The sequence below is a fragment of the Anolis sagrei genome, chromosome 4 (genome assembly GCF_037176765.1).
Source record: "Anolis sagrei isolate rAnoSag1 chromosome 4, rAnoSag1.mat, whole genome shotgun sequence".
NCBI classification, from domain to species: Eukaryota; Metazoa; Chordata; class Lepidosauria; order Squamata; family Dactyloidae; genus Anolis; species Anolis sagrei.
This window is the reverse complement of record NC_090024.1, coordinates 132,009,553-132,027,531: the sequence shown is the minus strand read 5'-3', so window position 1 is coordinate 132,027,531 and position 17,979 is coordinate 132,009,553. Positions and strand designations below refer to the sequence as shown.

Sequence of the window (17,979 nt, the reverse complement as noted above, 5' to 3'; positions counted from 1 at the left end):
CTTTCTTCCTTAACTTCAATAGTTGTACTTGCTATTTTCTCCTGTATTATGGTATCATCAGCATATCATAGATTGTTGGTATTCCTTCCACCAATTTTCACACACCCTTTCTCCAAGTCTAACCCAGTTTTACAGATGAAATATTTGGCGTAATGGAGATATAGTGATAAAATACAATTATCATTTGCCAATTAAACACTTTCTTGTTTCCCCATATTCAGTCCTGATAGGGGAGTTTGTCCTGAATATAGATTATGTATAAGGATAATTGAATACACACCAATTTCTTTAAGATTATATTATAGTTTTCATGAGCTCAACACTTAAAGGCATTGCTATAACCTATAAAGCACAGGTTGATTTTCTTCTGAAATTATTTTGTTGTACTCAGGCCCGTAGCCAGGATTTCGTTTCGGGGGGGGGGGGGGGGTGTAATTTTTTCCAGGGGTTTTTTTGGGGGGGGGGGCTGAGTTTTTTTGGGGGGGGCTGAGTCTGAGTGAAAGAGGGTCTAGCCTAGCAAACCATTTGTATCATTACCCCAATACACCCATGCATATGGGATATATTGAGTATGGTGATCAGATCATGATATGAATAAACATAACAGTAAGCCCTTTACGTGAACCACCATGAGAATTGGGGGGTGCTGAAGCCCCTCAAGCCCCACCCCCCCTGGCTACATGCCTGGTTGTACTCCATTATCCATTTCCCCCCGATATGTTCTGAAGTACTTCTTTCTTTGCTTAACTCAGCTTGGATATCTGGCATTTATCACTACACGTATTTTAAGTTTTTGTTGTTGAATGTTAAGAGAAAAGCTTTAATTTTAGAAAAAAATGAATTTTCTTAGAATATATTCTAGATTGTCCTCCTCATTCACAATAACTTTTGTTGTTGTTTCAATGCAGCTTTGTAGTGCAATCTTTCCTTTGGGGTTAGGAGGGAGTGTGAAGCAACCTGTGAATCATCTTTTCTGCATGAGTCTATTTTGTTAAATCTGTGGGCCCATTGGGGAAGCAGCAGAAGCAGAAAGTGTTGCTTAGCAAGAATATTGGTAAACAGCTGTCTGGCTAAGGCTAAAGATAAAATGGTGAGAGCTGACAGAGCCATTTGGAGCTGAGGAACTTCCTTCTCCTACCTTTCAGAGGTAAGACAGTAAGGGAAAAAAAAAATCAGCGATTGAAAGATACATCTTAGAATGAAAAATACACTTCATTTTTGAGGCCTCTTAAATGGGAAAAGGTATGCCTTGCAATTGATAAAATACAGTAAAAGAATGTGCACAATTGGCTAAATAATAATATTCGCAAGAGAAAAACCTACAGGTAAGAAAAAAAAGAACAGAGTTTTGTGACCGATTTCAATTTTAGTTTGTGGTTAAAATTAGAAATGACATCCTTTCAAATATTTAAATTATTATGCCACCTCTTAACACTCTCTTTTTCAGGCTACACACAAGCTTTATTGCAGTGGTTCTCAATCCGTGGGTCCCTAGGTGTTTTGGCCTATAACTCCCAGAAATCCTAGACAGTTTACCAATTGTTAGGATTTCTGGGAATTGAAGGCCAAAACATCTGGGTACCCACAGGTTGAGAACCACTGCTTTATTGGATATGGCGCCCAGATCTTTTCCATTTTGATCACCCTTCTCTAAACACATTCCCTCGTGCCAATATGCTTCTTGAATTGTGGAGCCAAGATTTTATTTTTGTTTTGGCCATCAGGTAATGCTCATGGCTGCCCTCCAAAAGGTGCTAAAAACAAAAAAATGGCTGGCATAATGAAATTCCATCACTTGCTCTCCTGCTTAATTTCTTGATTCTAGGCCAAATCCTTCAATTAACATTTGATGTTGTTTTCTTTTCTACTTTTTGTTCCAGTCATTTATGATTATCAACATATTCTGTTTCATGTGCAATCAATTTCCTCCTGACTCCAGCAAAGAATAGTTCACAGTTTTCCTCTGAAGATCTCAGGTGGTAGACCTAAAGGCCAAAAGTTCCCTCTCACTTTGACTAAATGTGGGAAGGAAGGAATTTGTAGAGAATTTGTACAGTTTTGGAGCTCTGAAAATTGTTTTAGGAATATGAGAATGCATTGATTACACACAAAAGCCAATATTGTCTAATGGTCTATGAATTCATAGACAAGCAGCTTGGGTCAGTCATCTTTAGCCTCTCTACAAAATTTGCCCCTGTTTTTAAACGGGAGATGCTCCAGGAAATTGCTCTTTCATTAGGTTGATACATCATCATGAAAGAAGAGTGAAGATTGGGAACATCCTTAATTTAAGGAAAGTTTTTTTAAACTTCTAAAATGAAATCTGTCTAAATTTGATCAGAATATTTACAAATAATCAACAAGCTTCTTTATGTTGTCAAAAATGAGACCATCTCTTATTTTCTGTCTTGAGCAGATGAAAATCCCTTCAGAAGTTTAAAAACATTTTTATTAATAAGTGTGATACTTCAAAGATAAAGATAAAATACTCATGACTATAAAGATTTTAACCCAAATAATAAAATAATAAGGGAAAACAGTCCATATTCCAATGCAGAGATAAGAAGTAAGCCATTTCAAGTAATTTATATTATCTGCTGGCAAAATATAATAACAGAATCCAAACAAATGTTTACAGTCACAAAATAAATTATAAAAATAGAACAAGAGAAAGAAAGACAAGGAAGAGAAGGTAATAGTACAACAGACCGATCAGGAATTACCAGTTCAAAAATGGGAAAGGACAATAACCACAACAATAAAGACAACAACGGAATCGGAAGGGGAAAAAACAAGTGGATTCCCATAAACAGACTGTTTACAGAGATGTAACTGAAACAGGGAAGTGGATGCAAACTTATCTTCAGATAGACGGAAAACAAAGAATTTCACACAGAACTACAGGAAAAAAAAGATATTGAAGCCTTTAGGTTTTGTTCAAACAGACAAGCAAAGCCTACATGAACTACATTTGAGCCCATTTTGATGGCAGAAACATGCTAAAACCAAATAGGTAATCCTGCTGTACAAGAAAAACACGGAGAATGGACAGTGATAAATGAACTGTGAACTCTGGAATAATTAAAATGAAGATTTTTTTCTTAAGTAGAGGGGTACATTGGTGAAATAAGGACATTGAGAATGAAGGGGAAATACAATAAGATATAATATAGAAAAATACTGAAATGCAATAAAATCCATCTAGAGTATAAAAAAAGAGGGAAGATATAGAAATAAGGTATAAAATGTGAAATTAGAACGATTGAATTTTCATCAAAATGCTCAAATAGTTTGTATTAATATTACTTATATTGGGTTTTTTTTTTAAGTCAATAAAAAGCAAAAGAAATTATCCTCCTTCAGTTGGAGCATAAACCTGGATTGTGGGTTTCCCTGAAGTTTTTGTTAATATTATCTGGAAAGACTTTGCATGATATCCCTGCCTGCTGTTGCTACATCTCTCCTCACTATTAATGTTAATCCATTTCTTTGTAGATTTTCATTGCCTGAGTAAAATGTTGTATAATTATTTATTTATTTATCGTGTAATCAGCAACCATTGTATTACAATTCTAACGGAGCAAAACAAACACACAGATTAAAAAGAAAAAGGAAAAAAAACACACAGATTTTGCAAATTTGGTATTTGGTTAAATGTCCTTTGACCAGTATCTGGCCACTTGGAGTGCCTCTGGGGTTGCCGCAAGAAGGTCCTCCATTGTGCATGTGGCAGGGCTCAGGGTGCATGTTGTATAATTATCTGACTCAAAATATTCAATTTCTATGCCCTGGCTTGTTCATATATTCCATTTCTTGTTTTAAAATGGCTAGTTACCCCAATTCATGTTTCTCACATTCCATGTTCTTATAACATGTGTTGTGCAGATTCTGACTTGCATTTGCCTTCTGAGCATGTCAACAGCTGAAGCCCATTGCATCATTATCAACAGCAGAGGACATGTACGACTACTCTTCTGTTCTCCTCAGTGGTTCATTGAGTGCATTTGGCCCTGGTAGATTCATCATCTTGTTTCATTTTGGATTGCTTCATCATAGGGTTTTCATGGTGAAAAACATTAAAAAGTGATGTACTGGTGCCATCTTCTGCACAGTATTAACACTAGCTATGGTGACACTCTTCTTTTTCCTGAGAGATCCTTTGCCAGTGTCACCTCCCACTACAGCTGCTGTTGGGTAATTGCTTGGCACATTTAGAAAAAGGCTGTCTGACATGAGACACCCTATCAGTGGCAGTACTACCAGCTGCATAGCTTCTTGTCTAACAGCAGCACAGCACAGAAATATAATGCCATGGCGGGGAGTATAATTTATTTTATCAATACAGAATCATTTATATTCATACTGCGTTTTCAATGTCTTCTCTTTACTATAACCCACCACTGCCACAATCCATACACTAGCACTGAAACTAAAATGTCTTAAAGTAAATATTATCACAGTTAAAATATCATCACTAAAAGGTGTTTTATATGGTGAAAAGGAACTATTTCAGGTAATTAATAAAATCAATTTAAATTTGGAGCAAGGTTAAATGAAGAGATCTAGTTCTGTTTAATTTGTTTAAATTGCTGATGGATTAGCAACTTCTTTAAGTCTGCAACAAATATGTAGTATGTGCAGTTGGATTAGGATAAAGCAGCAGTCTGCCAAGAAGTATTGATTGACACTCAAAGACAGAAGATGAAAGAGGAATGATGTCAGAATTGGGGGAAAAAACTGGGTTTTGAAAGTAAAAGAGAAAGAACCCAAAATGTAGAGTGAGAAGAATTTAAAATTGATTTATTAAAGGAGTAGTGGAAATGCACTCTGGCCACACCAACTGGGTCCAATTTCAATCTGTTAACAGACAGCAGGAGGTGAGCAGTCAATCAGGAGGTTAATAAGCTTAGTTCATTCAATTAGTTCCTATGGTTGACAAGAATGTCACACAATTTCTGAGATAATAAGCACATTTCCAGTATGAGTCAACAAGAAGAAAGTTCCATGTATTTGCTTGGCTCTGAGACCTGAAAGTTAGCAAGGGCAGCTACCAAGGGAGGATCCAGTGCATAACCAGAATCGAGGCTGCTACTATTAGATGAATCCATACATAGGTTGGCCACCATGTTTAAAGTCTTGACCTAAAGATTACATGACAAAATCACAAATATTGTCAAATACATTTCTTAGAGATCTTTACTGGTTTTATTCTGGCTATGTTTATTTCTTCCCATGCTCAAATGGCCTTTTTCCTCAACACAGTGACAAAAACAAGTTGGCCTCCAAAATTGTACTTCAATGAAGTGTGGAAGCCAAACCTAGCTCTATGATAAGCATGACTGCGTATACTGTATATACTCGAGTATAAGCCGAGTTTTTCAGTCCTTTTTTTAGGCTTATACTTGAGTCAATGTTATTTATTATTTTACTTTGTTGTTGTTATTATTATTACATTTATTATTTTATTATTGTTGTTATTACATTTATTATTTTACTCTATTTATTATTGTTATTGTTACATTTATTATTTTTCTCTATTATTATTATTATTATCTTACTCTATTATTATTGGAGGACATGTAAGCATATTTACATTGAAGAAGGTTAGAATAATGGTTTAATCAGAGTTGGACAGTCTTATCTTGAATTACAGTTTTATGTAAATATTCAAAAACATTTAACTTACTAATGCCTAAATTTGGGCATCTAACAACAAACTGAATGTCTGAAGAAGCCTTACATGTTTTCATGGTATTAACATGAACTTAAGCAAAACAAAATTACTAAAGCTCCCAGTGGCACAGTGGGTCAAAGCCTTGTGCTGGCAGGACACAAGACCAACAGGTTAGAGGTTCGAATCCAGGGGGAGCATGGATGAGCTCCCTCTGTCAGCTCCAGCTCCGCAAGTGGGGACATGAGGAAAGCCGCCCACAAGGATGGTAAAACATCAAAAACATCTGGGCGTCCCCTGGGCAACATCTTCGCAGACCCCAGTTCTCTCACACTAGAAGCAACTTGTGCTTCTCAAGTCGCTCCTCACATGAAAAAGAAAAAAAAAAACCCTAAAGCATATGTTCCAAAGAATGACTAATTCTACAATGTGGAGTATTCTGAGCATCCTATGGGTTTGTGCTCCCATTAGATAGGATGTCTGCCTTAGGAAAGACCCCCTTCATGTTCGCCTGAGGAGCCTGAGAAGTAGAAATGTCCAGTATCCAGCTGCACAGGATTACAAATGCCCAGAGAGCCTCAAAGCCATGCATTCCAGACAAGATGCTTTGGGAGATCCCTTGTGTCAGAAGGGCACAGCAGCCTCCAAAGATACCCCACACACAATGCCCAGCTCTGAGGAAAATCTACCAACAACAATGTAGTACACTTTCTGTAGACAGTGCTGCCCTCTACAGAGTCCACCTACCCACTGGCAGGCTTGTCATACAAGTCATAAAAATGATTGTTATTTGTGATGTGTTATTATCCCAATATTATGTGATTTAACTTCTGTGACAACTCCACTCTTGCCTTAATGTGGAACTCTGGGTAAATGACAGAAACAAAATTGTTCACAACCACTTCTCACAAGTAGTGGCTAGCTCAGTCAGAGACCAGAAGAGGCATCTTAGGCCCCTTCCACACAGCTGTATAAAATCCACATTGAACTAGAATATATGGCAGTGTGGACTCAGACAATCAAATTCAAAGCAGATATTGTGGATTATATGCCTTGATATTCTGGATTATATGGCTGTGTGAAAAGGTCCTTTGACAACTACCCCTATGAAAGCTGCCAAGAAAAAGACAACTGCCCTATGGCAGCTTTGCAAAAATCCTCTATATTCAGTGATATCCTATATCATTTCAGACCTGGGACAAGGATATCAATCCCACAACATATTGTACTTGACATATAGTAAGCATCTGATCAAAGTCTTACCCTCAAACTGACCTTTTTTCAAGCCTATGGAGGTTACATTTGAACAATTTTTCACAAGCAATATAAACATGTAAAAATAAATATTATAGAGTTTCTTTGAAAATTGAAATTAGGACATTATATATTATTTATTTATTTATTATTTATACCTTGACTTTCTCCCCATGGGAACTTAAAGCAGCTAACAAACAAACAGTTTGGTCACAATTTAAGACAAGGTGAATACAAAAAAAAAAAAGTAGCACTGTGTGGACTTAAAAAAATAGTTAAAATATAATAAATACAATTAAAATTGCATTTAAAACTCACTTCCCACACCTCCAGATTCCCATCAACAATCTCCCCAGCAGCATGCCCTTTACCCTTTACTAAATTTCTGCTGGCAGAGAAAAGTTTTTACCTGCTCACAGGAGGCAAGCAGGGATGGGGTCATCATGGTCTCTCTTAGGAGAGAGTTCCACAGTTTTGGGAACAGTCACCGAAAAGGCACTTTCCTGTGTTCCCACCAAGCACACTTGAGTTGGTGGTGGGGCAAAGAAAAGGCCCTTTCTAGTTGATCGTAGATGCCTGAGATATTCATAAATAGAATTACCATCCTTCAGACAACCTGGACTGAAGCTGTATAGGGCTTCGTAGATCAAAACTAGCACTTCTGAATTGTGCCTGGAAATGAGCTGATAGCCAGTGGAGCTGTTGCAACAGGGGAACCACAGTGAATAACCTTGCTGCCACTCTTGGACTATCTGAAGTTTCTGAGCACTTTTCAATACACCCCCATGTCAAGGAGTTGAATGGGAGTCCCCCAGCACCACCTCCTGAGAACATCCATCCAGAAAAGAACTGAGCCATTGAAGAACAATAACTCAAAGCCAAGGCAACTCAGAAGGATACCATGATTGATGGTATCCAAAGCCATTGAAAAGTCCATGAGAAACACACTCCCCCTGTCCAGTTTTCTGTGTAGGTCATTCACCAAGGCGACCAAAGATGTCTCTGTACTATAACCAAGCCTGAAACCAGACGGAAATTGATCTAGATAATCCGTTTCCTCCAGGAACCTTTGGAGTTGAAAAGCCAACACACGTTCCAGTATCTTGCCCAGAAATGGAAGATTGGAGACTGGTCTGTAGTTATCAAGTACAATGGGGTCTGGGAAAGGTTTTTTTCAGAAGAGTTCTTACCACAGCCTCCTTGAGGCCTGCAGGTTCCCTACCCTAATGCAAGGAGGCATTAATCACTTTCCTGACCCACCAATCCCCCTCTGGCCTGTTTTATGAGCCAGGAAGGACAAGGTTCTAAAGCACATGTGGTGACTCTCACCTCTCCAAGGATCCTATCTACATCCTCAAGCTGCACAAACCGAAAAGTATCTATCAACACCAGAAAAGCAGGAGCCAAGTTTACATCCACCAGAACTGTATCAACTGTGGTGTCTAAGTCAAAGTGAATCTGAGAAATTTTATCTGCAAAACGGTGGACAAGTTCATTATAGCCAGGTTGTACTAGATCCCTAATTACCTGAAACATCTCTGCTAGTCAGTTTTGTGCTGCAGCAATAGTGTTGGTATAAAGTGCTCTTTCCCCTGTTTTTAATAGCGTTTCAGATAATTTTTTGCCTTTTTCTGGTCAGAATCGCTCTGAGTTCTCTGCCACTGACACTCTAATCCCCATCGTATGCGTTTCATTGCTTCATTAGTGAAGCAAGGGGCTAGTTTAATTCCACTTTGTGAGAAAAGGCAATCGTATCTACCATTCTGGCCATTTCCCTATTCTAGAGATTGATCTGGCTTTGACAGGCTCACCTGCACTGGTAGTGGGAAATTCCCAAGAGCCATCAGGAATCCATTCAGATCTATAAGCTTCTGTGGGTGGACCATCTTAATGGGTTCCCCATCCCTGCAAAGGTTCTAAGCTCCATCAAGCCTAAACCTGACCAAATAGTGATCTGTCCATGATAACGGTGCCACAAAGAGCTTCTCCATTCCCAGATCATCATCACTCCTACCCTCCATTCAAAATACAAGGCCTAAAGTGTGTCCAGCAGCATGAGTGGGGACAGATACAACTGGGGTAGATCCATGGTTGTTACAGCAGGTATGAAGTCCTGAGCCACTCCCGACAGGCAACCTCAGCATGGATATTGAAGTCCCTCAGTACTATGAGTCATGAAGTCTCCAAAACTAACCCTGAAATCAACCTGGCTAGCTCAGGAAAGGAGACTTTTGAGCAGGGAATGGGCGGTACACCAACAGAATCTCTATTCTGTCCCGGATCCCCACCTTTACGGAAACACACTCAAATCTTGTCGACCTCATCAGAGAGATGTTTTCCAAGGAGACAACATACCAGGGGAATATTTTCTCAGTAAACCACTAATCAGGGGGATGTTTTCCTGGTAGATCACTGCAACCCTAACTCCTTGCCTCAATGGCAGTTGTTTTGCCATTTACTGGCCTGGCATTAAGCAGGAAGAGTTATGGGGTGACACTGTTATTAACTCTGCCTGCTGGGCGATATGACCATCCCCCATTTCCATATCACCCTCTGATCTGTATAAATGAGATAGCTGCACCCTGAAAACCATGGTACCCCTTCCTTTCTTTAGGTAACAATCCACTCATCTTTCCTAGTTGTTTATTTTGTGAATTTTATAAATATTTTATCCAGTAATTATTTTGTAAATTTATTTCTAAAATTCCACTCTGCCCTTCTACATAGCACACAAGCCAGTCTGTACTAATCTGATTGTTGACAAGCTAACATGAGAACAACAATGCCACATATTGAGAAACATAGAATTTATTCCATTTACTAACAAGAAAATCTTATAATGATGTTGACAGAACAAAAATACATAAAATAAGGGTTTTTTTTTTTTACAAAGGAGACACAAATGATGGAGTGACCAACCAATAACCTAGGAAGGGGTTCAGAAAATATCGATCTAAATAATATGTTAAAGAGCACCTTGAGCAAAAGTTCCATTAAAATATATTTACTAATGTGTAGTTCCAGTTCATTTTAAAAATATAGCTTATATGTGAAAAGGGCCTGATAACACTGAATGTGTTGTGTTATTTATCAGGGCTACCCAGTGATAAATATCTTCCACCATGAAGACATTGAAACTCTACATGGGCAATCTTTCTCCTGAGATAATCACTAATTCAGGAAGAATATTACCCATACCAAAGTCCTCAACACATTCCTCTTAATTACAAAGCACAACTATAATGCCTTTAGAAACAAAACCAGACAGGAACAAAATATCTGAAATGCCCCCAAAGTGAACAAACCAAAGAGGAAACTAAATTAAAAAACAACTAAGAAATGTACATTGATTAAAAAAAACACAATCAAACAAAAAACAAAAACAAAAACCCCATGTAAAGGAAAAGAAGAATAACAACCCAAAAGAAAAAAAACTAACCAGCTGAATTAGGAGTTGAGGGTGAGTTAGCTTGGCTTCCATGGGCTGACACATTTGTAGCAGTGACAGCCGTTTTGGCAGCATAAATATTGGCTTCCTCTTGAAATTTACCTATGTTCTTCTTGTACCGGATTCGCTTATTTCCAAACCAGTTTGATACCTAGAGCAAGTTTGAAAAAAAGACAAAAAACAGTTAATAAAAAAAATCAAATACACAACCAGGGTGGGACGCCAAGAGAAAGGGAAGGAAAGAATGGCAGTATAATTAAAGCATGCCAATTAACAGTTTAAAAAGAAATTCCTCTATGAACTTAACAGACAGACCCATAAAGGTATCAAATTTCCACATATATATTTGCATTATAGTATAAATAGATTTTTAAAATGTTTTCTAGTGCTTGATACTTTGGACCAGTGGTGTCAAACTCATGGCCCTTTAAATCGGTGGTTCTCAACCTGGGGCCCCCAGATGTTTTTGGCCTACATCTCCCAGAAATCCCAACCATTTTACCAGCTGTTAGGATTTCTGGGAGTTGAAGGCTAAAAACATCTGGGGACCCCAGGTTGAGAACTACTGCTCTAAATGTTTTGGCTTACGGCTCCCAAAATTCCTGACCATTGGGCAAGATGACTAGGGCTTCTGGGAGTTGGAGGCACAAACATCCGGAAAACCACAAGTTTGATGCCTCTGCTTTAGATCATACTCTAAAGCTTTTCAAACATTTATCTCAAAGGAAGGGCTGAATACTGCATTTTCTCAAGTTTTCCTGATTTAATATATAATACTAAAAAGCCAAGAGGGCTGTCATGTCTGAACCACCTATTTCAAATCAACATTTCTTCAGAAATACTTTCACCTAACAAGAGATAAATCTACAGAACCGTGTTGCAAACAGAGTAAAAAAAAAAAGACATATAACTATTGGAAAACTGCATTCCAGCCTATCTTACGGTAAAAGAAAACTACTGTATGTGTGGTGTGTTCACACCTAGGCAAATATATTAACGAACAAAAGTTTCCTGGAGTTATGTAACCCGTTTAGGAATACTTTAGCTATATTACTAGTGGTTGGTCTAAACTGCTCTTAAGGTCCTTTCCAGCTCTATGATGGAAATACACACTGGGTTTAGAAAACATTATTGAAATGCTAACTTGGATAGCTCTTGTAGCATTCCTAAGGATAGGAAGAAAATTGCTAATGGAAATTCTAGGCTATAGCCTCCACTAAGCCTGCAAAGCAGTTCAAATTACAGGAAAGGAGATTCCACCTGAACATTAGGAAGAACTTCATGACTGCAAACCAGTGGTTCTCACTTGTGGGTCCCCAGATGTTTTGGCCTTCAACTCCCAGAAATCCTAACAGTGGTAAAATGGTTGGGATTTCTGGGAGTTATAGGCAAAAACACCTGGGGACCCACAGGTTGAGAACCACTGCTATAAGTGTTGCTCAACAGTGGAACTCTCTGTTTCGTAGTGTGGTGGGAAGCTCCTTTTTTTGGAAGCTTTTAAACTGAGGCTGGATTGTCATCTGTCAGGGATACTTTGTGTTTTTTCTGCATGGCAGGGGGTTGGACTAGATGGTCCATGTGAGCTGTTCCAACTCTGTGGTACAATAAATAATGGATACAGTGGTGGGAAACATGGAAAAGTTACAGATGAAAGAATGGAGAGGGGGAAATATATACTTTCTTCATAACTTCAGCATAACAGTACATTAAGCTTAGGAGTCTATGTGTCTATAGTGCAATGTGCAAAATGTACTGTATATGTATTGGTGTGCAAAATGTATGCTGAGCACTTTTATAACAAAACAAGAATCAGCAAAGTTTCTAGTAATGTACACTGTGCAAAACTTCTTTTGCATGATATAAATTTATGAGAACAGATCTTCTTACATGATTTACAACGAAGGAGCTTATAAGTAGTTTAAACATTTCATGAAATCACTAAAGAAATATTTCATACATCCAGTCTATTTAGAGCTTGAAATATGTATTTCCCTTGAAAATGAAATTAATACGTCTTATATAAAGGAGGTGCCGCTTCTATATTCAGTTAGATGCTATTAAGGAAGGAAAAAGGCAAAAGTTGTCAACTGCCACATACTCCATTTGCAAGAGTTCAGTGACATCCATGTCGTCTCTTTCACCAGTCTCTTTGACTGCAGCTGAAAGATTGTCAACTGATTCCAATAACCAGCATGAACCTCCTGACTTCCAAAGAACTATTTTTTTTAATGAAAGTATAACTTTTTTCAAAAGATAATCAGGCAGTTTGAAACACAATGATCAATCCTGCATCAATTTACACAGGCATGGAGACAATCTGTTACAACAGTCACTTCAACCTTCTGCTTGATCTTTATTCATATTCAGAAAAAGATTTGGAGATCTGCTATTCTTGTGCTGCATTCACTATACACATACTGGAAAATGCAGAGTATGACTTTTGAATAAAATGTGCATTTTAATAAACTACATATTAAAATGCAATGTATCATTTGCATGGGGAAATAGCTTTGAAATTTAGTTTTTTAAAAACTTTTTTAGTAGTTTACTAAATACTGAATTACATTAACTACTAAATTGAGGACAAATCCAAGATATTTTGTTGGTTGAGCTAGAAAACAGAAACTGACTGGAATGGTAGTTGAAGCTTACTTTAACAGTGGTGTGAGACAGTGTCCTTCACTGCAGTTGTGGACTTCTGATTTGTTTATATCATACAGGGCAAAAAAGAGAAATCAACTCTTTATAATTCTCCAACAGCTGCACTGGCTACCAATTGAGTACCGAGTCACTTTCAAGGTATTGGTACTAACCTTTAAGGCCTTATATGGTCTGGGGCCGGTGTACCTGAGGGCCCACTTATCCCCCTACCAACCCCAGAGATTACTCAGGTCTGAAGACCAAAATTTGCTTGCAGTCCCTAACATCCGGACCTATCATTTGTCATCTACTAAGCATAGAGCCTTCTCGATCGTAGCCCCTTATTTATGGAATGCCTTGCCGGTAGAAACTCGAACCATTCGAGACTTATTTGCTTTTCGGAAAGCCTGTAAAACGTTTCTTTTCCGGCAAGCTTTTGATGGGTGAACAATCCGAGCTATGTCTGTCCTTGCTACCTATTGTTATTGTTATGGTTGTTTTAAAGCTAATTGTATTATTTTAATCTATTTCTGTAAACCGCTCCGAGCCAAATTGGGAGTAGTGGTATACAAGTTAAGTAAGTAAGTAAATAAATAAATAATATCACCCCCTTCCAGTATCTCAAAGTCAATACTGAGAAAGCTGTTTCATTTTACCAAATGGTAAGGAAAACCTTGGCAAACAAATAAACCTAAATTTTGAAGGCTGACTGCTACATAATAGTGAATATGAATTTATAAGTGACAATTGTAACGCGATCCCACCAGTATGCCACCAAAAATATAACGTGATATGGGGATTTAAGAAGGAGGGAATCAGGCTGAGAGGATCCCCCTTTGTTTGGAGATCTCACCGCTGCCTCACCAAAAATATAAAGAAAAGGGGGATTTATTCTAACAATCCCAATGCTGAACCACCAAAATGTAAAATATTATTAAATAAATTCAATTAAGTGCTTGGGACTGCTGAGACTTTACCTATTTTCTGAGGTAAAGTTCTGTAATTACTGGCAACCACCACACTTAAAGGAATAGTTAGCTTCTGGTTTGGCAAGAGGCTTTAAGCAAGCTGTGTTGTGTTGGATTCACACTCAGGGCTTTGAACTCAGGTAAATAACATTGAGATTCTTTATAAATAAACGCTACCACCATTTCTTAAGACTCTGTTTTCCTATACTGCTATGGAACTGTGTTGCATAGAGGCACTCTTGAGACAGATGTTATTTAACAAGGAACAAAGTTGTTTATTTGAGAGGCTTTAACAATACAGGTACTTAAGCTTAATGATTGTAGTAATGAGTAAAAGTGTGTGGCTACTTCAAAGAACAGTTCAAGTCTTGGTTTCAAAACAACTCTCTACTCCCTCAGAAGAATCTAGCAGGCTTCTGACTGACTAGACTTCCTTAAACTCCAGACAGTCCTTTCCTTTGGATCTGTCTATTCTCTAGACTAGCTATTCTCCCTAATAGCTATCTATCTATACTAACTGACCAACTCCTGGCTTCACTAACTCTTCTTCTTCAAAAACTCCCCAAAATCTAACTCTTCAGACACCAGTCCCTGACTCTTCAATCATCAAACCCTATCTCTGCTGTCAGATTTTAAAACGCGCCTAATTCAAGGCTTTTTTTCTCTTCCCTCCAGCTAAGCTCCTTCCCTCTCTCCTAGCCAATTACACAGCTTCCCACATTCCCTCTAGGCTGCTCCTAGGTTCCGCCCCCTCTAGGAACTGGGTGCTCTAAGATAGCTGCCTCCTTGCCCCATCTCTTTAAAATGGCTGCTGAACTTCCTGGGCCTACTTCCTGGGCTTTCCCTGGCCTAGAAAGGTAGGGAATTCATCACAACAATTCATTTCAAAGCATCATTTTGTTAATTTATAAAAAAGTATCTAGAAGGTAAACAATGCCATTGATTTAACAGAGAGTTTCTCAAAAGTGAGACATTATAGGTACAATTTCATACAGTCCCAACAAAGAAGAAAAATTGGGAGGTGTCTTAAGAAACTATGATGGATATCTATGGAGCTTTAATTAGTTAAGATTTTAAAAAAGTGACGTACAAGAAATGGAAATAGGGGGAACCCATGAAAGAGGAATTCAAACGAATAGTCAACAGAACTACTCAAGATCTTCTTTGCCTCAGTCCTTTGCAAAAAAGAAAAATAATGCTCAACTTGGGGAAATGGAGCAGATGTTGTAATAAGTAAAGTGTACATGAATATAGTCTAGTCTAAATGAATTTAAAACTCAATGGACAGATGAATTACATCCAAGCTTTTAAAAGAATTATCAAATGTAATCTCAGATCCATTGAAAATAAAAATAGAGAATTCCCAGAGAACAAGAGAAGCCCCAGTAGAGTGAATGAGGGTAAATATTGCCCCCGTCTTCAAAAGGCAGGAAAAGAGGACTCAAAACAACTACCACCAATCAGCCTGACATTAATACTAAAAAAGAATGCTATGATCACTAAAAGTCAACATGGGGTTCTCAAGCACAAGTTATTCCAGACTAATGAATGTGGTTACATCTATGCCTTTCTCTTTTTCTTTGGGGATGTTGCAGAAATTCCTGTTCGCTTGCCTTACTCTGGAGTAAAACAGGGCAAAAGCTGACAAAGAGTACCTCTACAATAACCAGTTAGGTTAAGTATGGGGTCAGAATCAGCAGGCAAGCAGCCACAAAATGAAAGAGGGCATTTAGTGTGGCTGTATCCCAGGTTAATATAAGACAGGAGAAAATCTGAGTAATTCACCAGCAGGGATGTACCCCAGGTTAACACAAGTCAGGAAAAATCTAAATACTGGTGAATGAATTCTGCCACAATGTATTCATCCAAAACTGTCACTGCCCTACACCTCACATGACTCCAGAGTATACCAAAGTATTCATGGTTGATCTATTCTAGACTACGTTTTGTCAGCTTCTGCTCCCAAAAGTCTTGCCTATATTTAATGAAATCAATACCCTCTGGACAACTAAGAAGTTACATCAGGTCTTCAGTAATGTTCACACTATAATTAACCTAAACCTTGATTATTCCATACAACACTGTGCAGCTACATTAACAGAAAAACTAATATATAGAAAACAATTGGCCATTATAGAAGCTTGCAAACCTGCAACTCTACTTAGAACACAACATAAAATGTTCTTTGGGCTAATAAAAGAATATTTATTCATATACACTGCACATATACTCAGAACTTGAGGTTTACACCATCCAATTAGGAAGACAGTCAGATTAAAAAGAACAGACGCACAACCAGAAATACCGTATTTCATTACATAATAGTCGCACCCCCATTTTTGGGAACCCTGTAATTTCAAATTCCTCACATAATAATCATGTAATTAATTTACCGGTAGTCAGCCTTCCTGTTATAAATGTCTATCTACTTGCCTGCCTGCCCGCCCAAAACCCACTTCACTCACTTGCCCTCCTGCCCACCCACCTGCTTGCCCACCTGCCCGCCCACCTGCCTGCACACCCACCTACCCACCTGCTTGCCCATCCAAAGACCCAATCACACATGCATTCATGCACTCATGCATGCACTCATTCACTTGGACACCCAAGGTGGTTCTCAACCATCCTCCCACCACTCACTCACTTGGATGTTCCTCCATTTGCTGCCCACCCCCTACCGGAAGAGCTGCTTCAAGCTTTAACTATATACATCTGTTTTCCGGACAGTCTTGTATATGTTCTCAAGTTGTTTTCAGTATTGTTTTATTAAAAAATTACTAATTTGGAACACAAAAAGCTTTTTCCCCTCTTGCGTAATAGTCACATAATTGTGCAACTATTATGCAATGAAATACGGTACAGTTCAAAATTAGAAGAGGAAATGACAGAACTTCACTCATTTTCACATAGAGCTAGCAGCCAAAGCCATTAATATCATCAATGAGTTGCAAACTATCCTGGATAATAGCTTCCTTTCCCTTCCCTTCAGTGGATCACCTACTTACAGACCCTCTTAAACAACATCCTACCAGCGGACTAAGATAATAACACAGGAATGATAACAAATCCAAAATCAAATATCTACTTTGGCAGCATCATAACTACAGAACCTAACATTGTCACTTTCAACCTCAGAGATTCATCCATTTACTCATCTTACAATGTGATATATAGATATAGATATAAAAGAATGCTTTAAACTTGGACTAGATCCAGTCTAGCACCCTCCTCCAAAGATGTACATGTTATCAAGGCTAGGATGAGTCACTGATATGTGGAAAATGTATTGGTGATGAATAGATGTAACAGATGTTTCATAACAATTTCTTGATTTAGGGAGAATATGAGGGCATGATGGGCCCCATCCCATCATGATTTAGAAGTTCTCATTGCAGATGGGATGGAAAATTTCATGTTCCCCCTGAAGCAAAAGTAGATTTTTTGTACTACACTGTGAAAAGCCATTTCGCCACCTTTACAAAAAGGGTTGTTACATTTCATTTTTATGCATATTTTCTGGAGGAAGGATCCATGTTAGGACAGACTATGGATTACACTGGTCCTACATAACAACCATGTATCTGTCCCAAATGGTTTCTGCCCCCACACATGGCACTGGACACATTCTTCAGGTCATATGTTCTGTACAGGAGATAGGGTTGATGGTGATCTGGGAATGGACAACAGATCTGTTGCTCTGTTGTCATGGACAGATCACTCAGGGTCAGTTTTAGGCTTGCTAGGACTTAGAGCCTCTGCAGAGGTGGGCAACCTATTAAGATAGTCCATCCCAAAAGGCCTACGGATCCAGATGGATTCCTGACAGCTCTTGGGGAGTTTTCTGCTGCCCTGGCAAGTAATCCTGTTGAAGACCTGATTAATATCTGGAATGGGGAAATGACTAGGGTGGTAGTCACAATTGGTCTGAAGCATTCCTTCTCATGGAGAGGAGCCAAACCAGCCTCCAACTTTACAAAGGAGCTGGTAGTAACAAAACA

At 38.4% G+C, this 17,979-nt stretch overlaps 1 protein-coding gene across 3 annotated transcripts in view; it reads right to left on the bottom strand.

The window, feature by feature from the left end:
* Nucleotides 1–17,979, bottom strand: part of PBX1 (PBX homeobox 1) — a 221,411-nt gene that overhangs the window by 30,925 nt on the left and 172,507 nt on the right. For 2 of the 3 annotated variants that reach the window (XM_060774323.2, XM_060774325.2), the window contains exon 6: nt 10,365–10,524. In XM_060774323.2, the coding sequence (XP_060630306.1) occupies nt 10,365–10,524 (160 nt within the window). The remainder of the gene's footprint in view (nt 1–10,364; nt 10,525–17,979) is intronic. The other variant, XM_060774324.2, reaches the window with a different exon arrangement.